Consider the following 15,708-nt stretch of genomic DNA (forward strand, 5'->3'; position numbering starts at 1 on the left):
TAAATGGAGTAGCTTTCAATGGTGAAAATCACTATGTTGATCATATCTACTATATGATTCACGCTCGACCTTTCGGTCTTAGTGTTCCGAGGCCATATCTGCACATGCTAGGCTCGTCAAGTTCAACTCGAGTATTTTGCGTGTGTAAAACTGTCTTACACCCATTGTAGATGAACGTTGAGCTTATCACACCCGATCATCACGTGGTGTCTCGGCACGACGAACTTTGACAATGGTGCATACTCAGGGAGAACAGTTTTACCTTGAAATTTAGTGAGAGGTCATCTTATAGTGCTATCGTCAAACAAAATAGAATAAGATGCATAAATGATAAACATCACCTGCAATAAATATAAGTGATATGATATGGCCATCATAATCTTGTGCCTTTGATCTCCATCTCGAAAGCACTGTCATGATCACCATCATCACCGGTGGGACACCTTGATCTCCATTGTAGCATCATTGTCATCTCGCCATCTATTGCTTCTACGACTATCGCTACCGCTTAGTGATAAAGTAAAGAAATTACAAGGCGTTTGCATTGCATACAATAAAGACACAACCATATGGCTCCTGCCAGTTGCTGATAACTCTGTTACAAAACATGATCATCTCATACAATAAATATAGCATCATGTCTTGACCATATCACATCACAACATGCCCTGCAAAAACAAGTTAGACGTCCTCTAATTTGTTGTTGCAAGTTTTACGTGGCTGCTACGGGCTGAGCAAGAACCATTCTTACCTACGCATCAAAACCACAATGATAGTTCGTCAAGTTAGTATTGTTTTAACCTTCTCAAGGACCGGGCGTAGTCACACTCGGTTCAACTAAAGTTGGAGAAACTGACACCCGCCAGCCACCTGTGTGCAAAGCACGTCGGTAGAACCAGTCTCGCGTAAGCGTACGCGTAATGTCGGTCCGGGCCGCTTTATCCAACAATACCGCCGAACCAAAGTATGACATGCTGGTAAGCAGTATGACTTGTATCGCCCACAACTCACTTGTGTTCTACTCGTGCATATAACATCTACGCATAAACCTGGCTCGGATGCCACTGTTGGGAAACGTAGTAATTTCAAAAAAAATCCTACGTACACGCAAGATCATGGTGATGCATAGCAACGAGAGGGGAGAGTGTCGTCCACGTACCCTTGTAGACCGTTAAGCGGAAGCGTTATAACAACGCGGTTGATGTAGTCGTACGTCTTCACGATCGACCGATCCTCAACACTGAACGTACGGCACCTCCGCGTTCAGCACACGTTCAGCTCGGCGACGTCCCACGAACTCACGATCCAGTAGAGCTCGGGGAAGAGTTTCGTCAGCACGACGGCGTGGTGACGATATTGATGAAGCTACCGACGCAGGGCTTCGCCTAAGCACCTCTACGATATAACCGAGGTGGATTATGATGGAGGGGGCACCGCACACGGCTAAGAGATCAACAGATCAATTGTTGTGTCTATGGGGTGCCCCCTGCCCCCGTATATAAAGGAGCTAGGGGGAGGCGGTCGGCCAAGTATGAGGGCGCGCCAAGGGGGGAGTCCTAGTCCCACCGGGAGTAGGACTCCCTCTTTTCCTAGTTGGAGTAGGAGAGGAGAAGAAAGGGAGAGAGGAAGAGATGGAAAGGGGGGCCCCGCCCCCTCCTTGTCCAATTCGGACTAGAGGGGGAGGGGGCATGCGGCTGCCCTTGGCCACCCCTCCTCTTCTCCCACTAAGACCCATTAGGCCCAATATACTCCCCAGGGGGTTCCGGTAACCCCCCGGTACTCTGATAAATGTCTGAAACCTCCTGAAACACTTCCGGTGTTTGAACATAGTCATCCAATATATCGATCTTTACATATCGACCATTCCGAGACTCCTCGTCATGTCTGTGATCATATCCGGGACTCTGAACTACCTTCGGTACATCAAAACACAAAAACTCATAATACCGATCGTCACAGAACTTTAAGCATGCGGACCCTATGGGTTCGAGAACTATGTAGACATGACCGAGACATGTCTCCGGTCAATAACCAATAGCGGAACCTGGATGCTCATATTGGTTCCTACATATTCTACGAAGTTCTTTATCGGTCAAAACGCATAACAACATACGTTGTTCCCTTTGTCGTCGGTATGTTACTTGCCCGAAATTCGATCGTCGGTATCTCAATACCTAGTTCAATCTCGTTACCGGCAAGTCTCTTTACTCGTTCTGTAATGAAACATCCCGTAACTAACTCATTAGTCACATTGCTTGCAAGGCTTATAGTGATGTGCATTACCGAGAGGGCCCAGAGATACCTCTCCGACAATCGGAGTGACAAATCCTATTCTTGATCTATGCCAACTCCACGAACACCATCGGAGACACCTGTAGAGCACCTTTATAATCACCCAGTTACGTTGTGACATTTGGTAGCACACAAAGCTTTCCTCCGGTGTTCAGGAGTTGCATAATCTCATAGTCATAGGAACATGTATAAGTCTTGAAGAAAGCAAAAGCAGTAAACTTAAACGATCAAGTGCTAAGCTAACAAAATGGGTCAAGTCAATCACATCATTCTCGTAATGATGTGATCCCATTAATCAAATGGCAACTCATGTCTATGGCTAGGAAACTCAACCATCTTTGATCAACGAGCTAGTCAAGTAGAGGCATACTAGTGACACTATGTTTGTCTATGTATTCACACATGTATTATGTTTCCGGTTAATACAATGCTAGCATGAGTAATAAACATTTATCATGATATGAGGAAATAAATAATAACTTTATTATTGCCTCTAGGGCATATTTCCTTCATCGCCTACCTACATGCGTGCTCTACTGAATTACGACTTCCCTACTAACACAATATAGTTGCGTTGCACTTCAATGGATGCCCAATCGCCTTTCACCCACCACCCCTCATCTCCACCATCTAACCTACCAACCAAAAGCTTTGGAAGTGCAGGCAGTAATCTTTAGACCTCTCGCCCTAGATCTACAACTTTAGGGTGAAAACCATATGCATGGTCATCATTGGTTGAATCCAACAATGATGAGGTTTAATTGTCATCCATTTCATGTGGGACATTGGTTTGGACACCACTTTCGTTGTTATAGTTGCTACACTAGACCTAGTGACACCATGTTGGTGGATAACCATTCTTGAAAATTATTGCTTTGTAGAAAAAAAATCATTTTTAAAGCCAATTTATTAAGCATCAATGATTTTGGCCCAATTTAAATAGATTGTGGTTGCCCGCATAGACTAATGTGCATTGGGGGAGGGGAGGGTGGGGGTGGTAGCTTGGTTACCCTTACATTAGTAGACATATGGTATTTTGAGCATTTTGACAATGAAACATTTGTCTTTGCTCCACCGAAAAGATGAAATACATGAGAAGTTCTAGGTTGATTATCGACCATTGGTACTTAAATTTGTTTACAACTTTAAAAGTTTTCTAATTTTCATTATAGAGCACAAAAGAGAGACTTTTGTCTTTGAAAAACAGTTGAGCAACACAAATGTAATATTTAACAACAGCAGGCGTCAACTTTATAATGTTCAGCATATACCACCAATTTAACTATGGCCTTTTCCTATTGCGATGAACATTGTGTCCAGTTCAGTGCATGGCTTTCTTCAAGGATGCCACGATGATGGGGTACTTTGCCTTCACTTTCTCCAAATGCTTTGCAACGACAGAAGCATACACCACGAATAGCTCCTCAATAATGTTATCTCCAAAGTGGTCTACTATTAGTGGCTCCAACACGGCCCTTATGCACTTGGCCACATTTGCCCCGCCGATAGCATAATCTAGTACCACATCACTGTCTGAGTCGTCCTGAGGATACCAGTTGGATTCAAAGAGTCTGACATGCTCAATATCAAAGAGCTTACTCTCATTGATCAACGCCTTCACCTCTTTCACCGATGGAGCATAGTATGGCAGGTTGAATGTGTCCAGCTTCTCCTTCTCCACACAGCCCTATCATCCAACCCAATAATATTTTAGATATGAATGTACTGAGAACTCTTATTTTGTAGAGATGTTTTTCCTTAATATTTTATCTTTGAAATCCAATGTAATTATTGTATTAATTTACACATGAAATCTTTTGTCCTCACTTTTAAATTTCACTTGCAAGTTTTCTTTTCCGTGTACGAGAATGTGTACTTCCACATTGTATGCTTCTCATGCGATAATATATGTCACTGTCTTACACGGATGAAATTTTGTTCATGGAAAGCTTCCATGCTTGAATGAATTAACTTAGGAGCATATATCAAGTTACATAAGCAATTATAAGTTTGTTAGTAAAGAGTAACATGGTGTAATCGTCAAACGCAAACAAAGCAAATCATTGATGTAACCAACATGTACGTATGTACCTTTAGGACCAAGGAATGGAGACATTTCGCAACCAATTCAAATAAGGTGCTAACGTCCCCATGCATCATCATCTCTGCACTCTTTCTTCCAAGAAATGTTAGCAACATTCGCCCTCCATTGACAAGCTCTTTGGAGCGTAGTGCAAGGAACAACTCAAAGTACGTTTTGAATTGTTCTTGGAACAGCTTAATCACAATAGGTGGGGTAGTCTTTCTAATGTAGATGTTGCCTTCGTTCACGTGAGTGCAGCTTGAGAGTTCCTTGGGGACCTAGGTAATTAAGTATCATAGCATTAATCACTGATCCCTAGTAGAAAATCGAAGTGACTCAGACCGCTGACTAGTAGCTTGTATCTTGATCATTGTTATTACTATGCAAGAACATCAACTTATTCTCTGCATTTCAATTTACGTTGCATATTAGTTTCTTTTTCTATTTTTTATTACATCGCAAGCATGAGTATTTATGACTAGCGGGTGCATGAATTAGGGATACTACTAAGGATTGCCCAGACCCGGCCCGCTTTGTATTCTAAACTAGCAAATTCTGCTCTAGAAAGATTAGAGTGTGTTAGATTAATTTGTATTATTCTTACAAAAAGATTGATTTGTATTAGCTGGCTGTTTTTGCGAGATGCTGCCCTGCACCCCTAGCATGAACCAATGCATTAGCATCACCTCTAGCCTAAAAACCCCATCTTAGCTCCTCCTTGGTATGCGTAATTTTCTTGATATGGAAAGTAAAATGATACAAAGGGAGAACTACCACAGCTCATTTTAGTGCCAGCGCATTGGCATTGAATGATACTTCCTCCGTAAACTAATATAAGAGCGTTTAGAATACTAAAGTAGTGATCTAAACGCTTTTATATTAGTTTACAGAGGGAGTATATTATAAATAAAGGGATATTATAGCATACAAAAAATTACGGAAAATGCTACCTTGGACTAAATATAGGAAGTACATAGTAAAATTCAATCCAATAGGTTTAAACTCATTGAAATTATATTTATATTATTGTAACACATATGCTTTTGTTTTTAAAATTTATTCATGTTGGCACGTGAACTTTCCACATGTGCAAATTCCATAGTTTTGCAACAATGGAGACAAAATTTTCCAATCAGCGACCATTCTCTATAATTTAATAGTATGCCTTGCATTTTTGCATGCATTCACTAAAAAAAGTGCCCTTCAGGTCTATGCATGATCCACCACACCTAAAATTAATATGGACTGAACAATCTTGGAGTTGGTCCAATACCTAACATGTTTTCTTCATCCATATCTGGCAACGACCACATACATAAAGTGAACAATATTAACACTAGAACATAATTATCACGTCGCAGTAAATATGATGCATGCATACCTTAGAGCGCCACATGAGGGAGTAGGACGAGTGGAAGAAATGGACGCTCCGCGAAGGGAAAAGCTTCCTGTAGTAGGATCCCAGCAGGCCCGCCACATAGTAGGGCTGCGTCTCTTTGCCGCCGAGATGTTCAAGTTGCTCCAGTGACCGGAAGACGAGGTTGAAATCGTTCCCCGGCAGGTCATTCAAGAAGAACTGCACCTCGACGGCACGCCGTTCTTCTTCCAATTTCCGAGTGTAGAATTGGACCGCGTCAATCACCTCGGAGACGACATGCAGAGTGTTGGGACCCGATGAGCAGCCGAGGTCAGCAACGACCATGGTGCTCCGTCGGGCGGAGAGCGACGTGCACACCTCTTGTATGGCCTTACGAAGCACCGGCCTTGTCTCCAAAATGGCCTTCTCCTGCATACATGCATGAAACACAGCAAATTATTCATGCAACGAGAGCGAATTGCAACACAGTGCAGGATACAAACCTGGAGCCTCTCAACTAAAAAACAAACAAACCTGGAGCCTGGAGTTTGCGGCGTAGCTGTTTTCGCCGTTGCCGGTAACCATGTGAATGCCGCTTGCTTCCTTCATAGCTATTCAGGGGGGTGATGTCTATTAGCTTTGCAAGTTCGGGGCTACAAGCTTGCTAGATTGACTGCACCATGTGTCCAGTATAGACCACAACGGCTCTATTATTTATAGAGCCAGGATGACCACCACCCCCACAAACACGAAGTAATGAGATTCATGGGGGTTTACGGGGTTGTTAGGATAAATTGGCTGAGATTTGATTAAGTGAGGTGGGCCCAGCAGTGAAGATGGGGGGAGGGGGGGGTGCATAGTATGATAATATCTTATTTATTGCCATATATGGCACATACTAGTACATCATTTAATATGACACAATATCATATCATGACACTCAATCTTCTTTTTTCTCATTTAATTATATGTCACGTCAGCAAAAATGTCAAATTGGCATACATGATACTGCTCCCTTTGTGACGAGCTTAAAAGGAACTGCCAATGCAATTCAAATGGACGTTTTTTCTAATTATGATGCGACAATTACGCGCCTACCTTTTTTATTATAATTTAGTCGGGTCATATGGTGTATAGTCAATATTACACATAACTTATATCCCTCTCGAAATGTTACAAATTAGTTTTTGGACATTTGTTGAGGCGTCTCGAAGTCTTTCAGCTTTGTTGTAGCGGCTTCATCTTGTTGGTAAATATCTCATTGTTATAATGTTGTCATTTTTTATAACAGGAAAATTATTCTCATATATAGGTTACATACTATTGTACACATTGGTTTCATACTTGTTTTACGCTTTAGAGTTGGTAGCTCACCTTATATATGTAACTTCTATATGTTGTGTCATTCTTTATAAGAGAAAAATATTCTCATATATAAGTTACATACTATTGTACACCCGGACTTCATACTAGATTATTTCTTAAACACCCGGCCTAGTCTATATTTAACGTAGGTGGGCTGGCGCGAGACATTACGTAGCTTGTAATAGCCTAGAACTATGGACTGCGCATCCAGTGTTTGTAATTATTACTCTGTAAATGTCCTCTCTATCTTCTTAAATGAAAAAGCGCGCAATGCTCGCGTGTGCTTGAAAACAAAGTCTATATTTAACGTGATGCTCCGCCCTTGGTTACGTTGAGCATGAACATAGCCAGGGGCGAAGCATCATGTTAAATATAAACTGGACCAGGAGTTTAAGAAATAGGCCAAAGCAATAGCATCAACCATAAAATAAGGCAATAAATTGATGGGTCCGCTCTGCTAATCCTGTGTTGCAATGTAAGAAGTCCAGGCCAGGACTCAGTATGGTCTCTACAATGCTACACCATTGTAGTTGAAGACGGTCGCTAGGGACTCATTTTCCAAGTATGAGTAGGGGCCTAGTCTTTGTATCACAGTATCATTAAAGGCATTGCTTTTTTAAATCATTTTTGAAAAGGATAGTGCGGCGCCTTGATAATCTCTTGAATTGTTATTTTCTCTTTCTGTTTTAGCGAGAATGTTCATTACCAGTGGGTTCGATTTTTGTGTTTATCTTGGTAAAACTTTTTTTGTCTCTATATAGCGGAGGTTAGGATGTTGATTTTTTATGGCTTTATTTGTGTGATACTTCCTTTGTATTGAAATATAAGACTTATTTGATACAAAGGGAGTATGAAGAAACGTCTTATATTTTGATACGGATGGAGTACCTTTTAGAGAATCGATAAAATGCATCCATTTCTAAAAACAATTGTAGGTCATTGTTTATAACATCGATGATTTTATAAATCATGGCATCATCGATGATTTGAGAAATCATGGCATCTATGACACTCCGATAGCCTTTAGCTACGGGTTTTAAAAATTATCACAAAATAATGGACAAATAGAAAACAAGACTATGGATGATAATTAGGCATAATATATGGGAACCTCATAATGTTGAACCAAAGAAACAATCTCTTGGTAGTGGCACAGATATTAAGGATTCTTGACTCTTGGCCTCTACACCAACCAAAAATACACACAATCATTAAGAAAATATCTTTCGAACCTTTAAACAAATATAGTAAATGATATGACTTCCGGCATAGTGTACGATATAAAATTCGTTACTAACAAATCCTGAGTAACATGCCAAGGAATTGAGCGGTAAATAACGAATTTCCCATGTTTATTCATACTGAGGTGACCCTGACTAATGAGTGAGATTGTTTTCTCGGTCCTTGGCCTTCAATGGAAGCTTCTAGTGAGTACTTGTCCTTTGCTTTCTAGAGGTGTTTGGTGACCACCGTGGCATAAACTATGAACATCACATAAAAATGGCCTCTCTGAAGTGCTCCTTCATCATCAGCTCCATCACTGCCCTTATGCACTTGGGAAACATTCTGTCAGCATAGTCCAACACCACTTCAATGTATGCATCATCATCATGTGGATCCCATCTTGATTTGGAGACACACGTGTGTTCAATGTTAGAGAGCCCGTTCTCCTTGACCATGTCCGTCAATTCGTCCATGGATGACATGTAGAATGGAAGGCTGAAAGCAATCAACTTCTCCTTCTCCAAAAGGCCTCGCCACACATTTCAAACACTAGTACTTGAGTAGAATTTATATCAATTCCCATGCATGTTTTCAGCTGGTAAATATGAGCAACAATCCTACATTCACCTTTTTAGCAAACAATTCTCCATCCATAACGTAGCATTACATATCTACTGAGCCTTGACTAGACTCATCAGTAGATTGTATTGTACTTTCTGTACCAGAGACATGAGAGTTTCAGCAAGGAAGTCGCACATGCTACTCACTTTTGGATGTAATAGCATCTCTTTGCTCTTTCTGACATAGGAAGTAGAAAAACAAGGGATACCATCTAACTGCATGGTCAGAATATTTCTTACACATTTTGATTGCAAGTAACAGGGCAAGGGCCGCAAGGGACACCCTTATTTATTTTATATATTTTCTTTAAAATAGGGGCACTTTTTTGCCTCATCCACTAATTAAGCACAAGTGGGTTATCCAATTAAATCATGCAAGACTGGGTGAAAACCCTTGCAAAAAGACAAGTGAACAAGCACAACCCTACAAGTATGTGAACTACTCCCTCAGAAGGTTACTACCAAGGATATTCTCAAGACCAGGTAAAATAAGAAAAAGAGGTTACACCGGAAGAAAGGGGTCTATCAAATGTTAGCTGAACTATTAAGTACTTTATGCCATGGATAACTTTTGGATGCTTGTAATAAATAGACTTTAGTGCCATGGATAACTTTTGGATGCTTGCAATAAATAGACTTTAGTTCCAAACCTCTGTAGTGGATCATCGTAAATCTTTTGTTTGCATGAAATCCATGGGCAACATCGCAGACTTGCATTTTTTCTAATAAATCTTCCGGTTATACGAGTATCTATCATTTTGTCTATTGACCCACTGTCATTTCTTCATAACAAAATCGATAGAATGTGAATATTCTAAACTGGAACATCGGAGGATTAAACGATAAAGCTAAATTGCTAGCCCTGTCCAATAAATTGAGGAATCTGTTGATCGATCTTATGCTTACAAGAAACTAAAAAACTAATCTTTTGATATCGCTTACCTGAGAAAGTTGTGGGAAGAATACATAATTTGAACTTCTCCATCTATTGGAGCTTTTGGAGGATTTTTGATTGCATGGAATGAATTACTTTCATGGGGAAAAGATTTTTGAAAATGAGTTTTCTCTCTCTGTTCAATTTACTTAAGTTCACACTAGAAGCTCTTGGATTGTAACAAACATTTATTTGGCCATGTCAACCTAACAAAATCACTGAATTTTTAAATTTGTTGCAGCACATTCAAGTATATGATGATACTACAGAAAAAACACTCGTGAGGACACAGGTTTGTCATAGTGTAGGTCACTTTTTGTCATCAATGTACATCCATGACGTTTATATGACAGAATCAAGATGATCATACTATTGTTGTCGTTTATGAATTTGATGACAACAATCAATTTTTCATCATGGAAGTGTGCTCTTCCATGACAGAAAAGACGCGTCACGAAAGTGTTTCGTCAATGGTAACTGACACACGACAACAACTGTAACGGGTTGTCATTAAGCTAACGAGTGTGTGGTTCGGATCCGATAACCGTTAACGACATGGCCTCTTACTGATCCTCCACATGTCGGCTTTCTTTTGGCAAACGGATCCACACATCGGCTCATTGTTGGAACAAATGTCGCACGTGCGATGGACCATCTGTGCCTATGAAGTGCCGAAACGTGACACGGCCCAATAGATCATGTTAGTTAAAAAGGTTGGCCCACTCAAAGGGCTATTTAAGGCCCATATGCCTTAGTCAAATCTTAGCGGATCTGGCCCATGGATGCCCCCATAACGACCTACTTGTAGATGGCCAATTTGTGGCCCGGGGCCATACGACCCACTAGGACATGTGTGAATTCAACCCATTACTAGTCCATGAGTCATTGAACATATTGATCCTTTTGGACCATATGTGGCCCGTGGTATCCTTGGGCCCATATTTGTCCCCTGGTGTATTTCGGCCCATTAATGACATGTGGTGTTTCTGGGCCTATTTAAAACCCATGGTGCTTCTAGGCCTATTTACGGCCCATGGCCCATGCAGTCGCAGCCTTGCACGATCACGCGCAGGTAGGGTTGCATGGAAAGGGGGTGATGATGCATTTTTTATTTTCCCCTTAGTTGTGCACCCATATGACCCATATGCGACTATGATTGCACAACACCTAAAACACACAATTACAGCTGCATGTCCGCGCGGCCATGCACGACTAGGTTTCATGGGTAGGAGGTTGGCACAGAGGTGGGGAACGCGCAATGCAGTTGCATGCCTGCATGACCACGCACAACTAAGGTTGAGTGGGTTGATAGAGAAGCAAATTTTTTTCTTCCTCCCTTAGTTTAAATCCCTCGTGCAACTACAGGTGCACACCTAGGACTTGCAGCTGCCTTTGTGCGTCGTGTACAACTAATTGGTGGGTGGGTGATGGTTGTGTTTCAGTTTGTTTTTAGAGAGAGAGAAAAAACCCTAATTGCACATATGTCGACCACGCGTAAATAAAGGGTGGGGGCATTTTCTCTGTTGCACATTGATGAAGCTATGTACCTAGGGTAGGGTCATGGATCTGTCCAACGTACCCTCCCCAAGGACATCTCTACAAAGAATCAGAAGCAGTCGAAGAGAAACCATCATCCACTCGACCGTGAAGATGTGCTCACTCGACCACATTGAAGACACTCGACCACCAGAAGATGAGAAACCCTCCACTCTGCAATGGTCAGGACTTAAACCATAGCTTTATGGGCATTTACAACACTTTACTGCAGACGTTACTAGTAACGCCCCTCCTTTATGAGCATTGAAACTTGTGTAACGGAGGGGAGCTGGGGTCCTGGCGTACTCTATATAAGCCACCCCCTCCTCTGGGACAGGGGTTCGCACTTTCTGTAATTCACACGTATATATTCAGTCGATCGCCTCCGGGCTCCGAGACGTAGGGCTGTTACTTCCTCCGAGAAGGGCCTGAACTCATGAAACTCGTGTGTACAACTCCTCCATAGCTAGGATCTTGCCTCTACATTCCTACCCCCCTATTCTACTGTCAGTCTTAGAACCACGACAGTTGGCGCCCACCGTGGGTCAGGTGTCTTAGTGACTTGTTGCAGAAGTTGCAATTTTTCCGATCCCCTTCATCATGGTTCCAGGCGGAGGTTTGGCTGAGGGCCGCGAGATCCATCTCGGCGCGCTCGTGTTTGTCGCCGACGACTCTGCTTGGCTTCAGGAGGCACCACTAGACGCCGTCGCGCTCCCCGCCCGCGGGGCGACGCACTTGCATGCGTGCGTCCGCGGCGTCCTCCTGCGGCAGCCGTCGACCCAGTATCAGTCGACTCCAGCAGCTTTCCCTCTCCCTGCGGCCCGCCAGAGCAAACACTCCGGTCGGCCGAGGCTTCAGCGGTGGGTGAAGAATGCGGTGGCCCGCTAGTCGGCCACCCCTCAAGTCGCAGCGATCGAGCCCGACGAAACTCTCTACGGCCTATTCGATCTGTCGACTGGCTCCGTAGAGACTGCATCCGAGTGCAACAGCAGTGACCCGGCGGCAAAAGTCCTGATGGTCAATGGACCACGCAGCCCTCGTGGCTTCAACCGTGAAGACGGAGGCGACAAAGGGCGATCCGTCGCGCGTTCACGAGGAGTACCGCCCCGAACCCCTCTCCTCGCAGCAGAGGGAGGAACTTCGCCGCCGGAACATGGATGCATTGCATACTCCTATAGTTGGAGAAACCCCTGAGGCCCAGGCCTTGGAGCAGGCGCGCTTGACCAACCTGGCTGAGCGCACTCGACTGGAGAACCTCCAGCGCGCACTCGACGATCGCGCTCGACAACGTGCTCGTGAGTCCAGTCGACGCCATCTTTTTCCACCTCCGACTCAGGTATACGGAACACCAATCCAGAATCTAGCAGCTGCTGCCTGGATAGTAGAGTTGATCCAAGCTTCCCAATCAGAAGGTGGCCGAGGTCTGGTGCAGATCAGAGCCTTGCTCCGGGCAGCGGGAGAGCAGAATACGGTCGTATCTCAGTTGCGGAATAGGATCCATAGCAGATCCGTGGTTGCAAACACAGTTCAGTCGGCCCATAGCCCAAGATTGCCCCCGAGGCGTGAGGGGCGTGGAGATCGGCGTGATCAGTACAGAAACCGAGAGCAGTATGATCGTTGTGCCGATCGCGATGATCGTCGTCGAGTGCCCATGCCTCCTCCAAGGAGTGGGTCATATGTGCCTCGGCCACATGAAGACAGACGCCCTCACAGTGTCGGATGAGGTATTCCAGTCGACCCCAGGGAGCCAGGCTTTGATGCGAGATCTATTCTCGTGCAGGGCTTCGTCGACAGAAATAGAGCTCACCAAGAGGGCCATGACAGAGATCCGCAAACCAGCAACAGGGTGCATGTCTTTGGTCCAAAGTGCTTCAGCAGAGCTATCAGAGCTGCGGTGATTCCCCCCCCCCCAACTTCAGGTTGGCGTCTAGAGTCAGTAAGTTCACCGGAGAGTCCAAGCCTGACACTTGGCTTGAAGACTATCGAGTGGCTGTCCAGATTGGTGGCGGCAATGATGAAGTGGCCATGAAACACCTTCCTCTGATGTTGGAGGGCTCGGCTAGAGCATGGCTGAATCAGTTAGCGCCTGGAAGCATCTATACTTGGGAAGATCTCACCCGAGTGTTTGTCAGAACATTCGAGGGCACTTGCAAACGGTCGGCGGGTTTGACAGAATTACAGTGTTGTGTTCAGAAACCGAATGAAACTTTGAGGGATTATATCCAGAGATGGATCCCCCTACACCACATGGTAGAAGATGTGTCGGATCATCAGGCAATTTGTGCCTTTAAGGAAGGCGTCAGGTATTGGGAATTGAATATGAAATTCGGCCGGATAGGAAATATGACTCTGGCTCGGATGATGGAAATTGCCACCAAGTATGCCAATGGTGAAGAAGAAGAGCGACTTCGGAGTTGCAAGCACAAAGCAGTCGCCCACGAAGCCGGAGGAGGAAACTCCGGTCGGAAATAGAAGCGCAAGGCCGAGCCAGCTGCTCCTGGTGAAGCCTTGGCTGTGGTTCAAGGAAAGTTCAAGGGGAAGCCCAAAGGGCCGTGGAACCCCAAGAAAGTAAAAGATCAAGATGGAAAAGACGTGTTGGATCTGTCGTGCCATATCCACACCAAAAATGATGAAGAAGGTAATTTGATTTACCCGAAGCACACCACTCGGCAGTGTCGGATCCTAATCCAGCAGTTCCGAGAGAAACAACCCAAGGAAAAGGAGAAGGAAGCAGACAAGGCCGAGGATGAGGGAGAGGATGATGATGGTTATCCCCACGTGAATTCCACTCTGATGATTTTTGCTGATGTTGAGAGCAAAAGTCGATTGAAAGTCATCAACAAGGAAGTGAACATGGTCGCTCCGGTGACACCCAGTTACTTGAAGTGGTCGCAGACTTCCATTACATTCGACCAGTCTGACCATCCAGTGCACATCGCCACCCCTGGGAGGCAAGCACTGGTGGTCGACCCGGTGGTCGAAGGCACTCGACTGACAAAGGTCCTGATGGACGGTGGCAGTGGCCTGAACATACTATATGTAGAGACGTTGAAGGGAATGGGCATTCCGATGTCCAGACTCAGTGAAAGCCATATGAGTTTCCATGGGGTCATTCCAGGCAAGAAGGCTGCATCCCTCGGTCAGATTGCGCTCGACGTGGTTTTCGGTGATTCCAAAAATTACCGCAAAGAAAAGTTGACGTTTGAAGTTGTGGATTTCCAGAGTGCTTATCATGCAATTCTGGGCAGGCCAGCTTATGCACGATTTATGGCTCGACCATGTTACGTGTACCTCAAACTGAAGATGCCTGGTCCCAGAGGAGTGATCACTATCTCTGGTAATCGAAAGAAGGCAGAAGAGTGCTTCCAGAAGGGCTCAAAGATCGCCGACGCCCAGATGGCCGTGGTAGAATTGCAAGAATACCAGAAAAATACAGATCCGAGTGACTTGCTGCGAGCCAAGAAGCCAGCCACAGATTCAACATTCGAGTCGTCTGGTGAAACGAAGTCGATTCACATTCACCCGACAGATCCCAATGCTGCTCCGACTCACATTTCAACCACACTCGACTCCAAATAGGAAGAAGCGCTCATCCAGTTCCTCCGTGAGAACTGGGACATCTTTGCATAGAATCCTTCTGACATGACGGGTGTTCCCAGGGGACTGGCTGAGCATCGTTTGCGAGTCGACCCGAAGGTGAAACCAGTCAAAGAGCATCTTCGACGGTCCGCCATCCAGAAAAGAAAGGCAATCGGTGAAGAGGTGGCTCGGCTTTTGGCAGCTGAGTTTATCCGAGAGATTTACCACTCCGAGTGGTTAGCCAATGTTGTCATGGTCCCAAAGAAAGACGACTCACTTCGCATGTGCATTGGTTTCAAGCATATCAATCGGGCCTGCCCGAAAGATCACTTTCCTCTCCCTCGCATCGATCAGATAGTCGACTCGACTGCAGGGTGCGAGCGTTTGTCCTTTTTGGACGCCTACTCCAGATACCACTAGATCCGTCTATAATGACCCGACGAGATAAAGACAGCTTTTATCACACCGTTTGGGTTCTTCTGTTATGTCACAATGCCATTCAGTTTGAAGAATGCCGGAGCCACATTCATGCGGATGATTTAGAAGTGCCTGCTCACTCAGATCAGTCGGAATGTGGAAGCATACATGGATGACATTGTGGTCAAGTCACGTAAAGGTTCCGACCTACTGACTGACCTTGCTGAAACTTTTGCCAACCTCAGAAGGTATGATATCAAGCTCAATCCATCAAAGTGCACGTTTGGAGTTCCAGGCGGAA

At 44.4% G+C, this 15,708-nt stretch overlaps 1 protein-coding gene across 1 annotated transcript; it reads right to left on the reverse strand.

Annotated features, from left to right (window-relative positions):
• Nucleotides 1–3,539: 3,539 nt before the first annotated feature.
• On the reverse strand, nt 3,540–6,341 carry LOC125525828 (anthranilate O-methyltransferase 1-like). The gene is made up of 4 exons (XM_048690830.2): nt 6,267–6,341; nt 5,757–6,161; nt 4,384–4,653; nt 3,540–3,979 (listed from the first exon to the last, which is right to left on the reverse strand). Exons 1-4 carry the CDS (start codon nt 6,339–6,341, stop codon nt 3,614–3,616), a joined length of 1,116 nt encoding a protein of 371 aa, XP_048546787.1. The 3' UTR covers nt 3,540–3,613.
• Nucleotides 6,342–15,708: the final 9,367 nt, after the last annotated feature.

Source organism: Triticum urartu, chromosome 7A, assembly GCF_056163025.1.
Source record: "Triticum urartu cultivar PI428250 chromosome 7A, HENAU_Tu73, whole genome shotgun sequence".
Taxonomy (NCBI): Eukaryota; Viridiplantae; Streptophyta; class Magnoliopsida; order Poales; family Poaceae; genus Triticum; species Triticum urartu.

What these genes read in the sequence shown, in the direction of transcription:
- LOC125525828 (XM_048690830.2), bottom strand. Translation starts at nt 6,341, where the DNA reads ATGAAGGAAGCAAGCGGCATTCACATGGTTACCGGCAACGGCGAAAAC. An exon ending in CCCTCATGTGGCGCTCTAAG is followed by an intron (nt 4,654 to 5,756) that starts GTATGCATGCAT and finishes TTAATTACCTAG; the next exon opens with GTCCCCAAGGAACTCTCAAG. An exon ending in TCCATTCCTTGGTCCTAAAG is followed by an intron (nt 3,980 to 4,383) that starts GTACATACGTAC and finishes GTTGGATGATAG; the next exon opens with GGCTGTGTGGAGAAGGAGAA.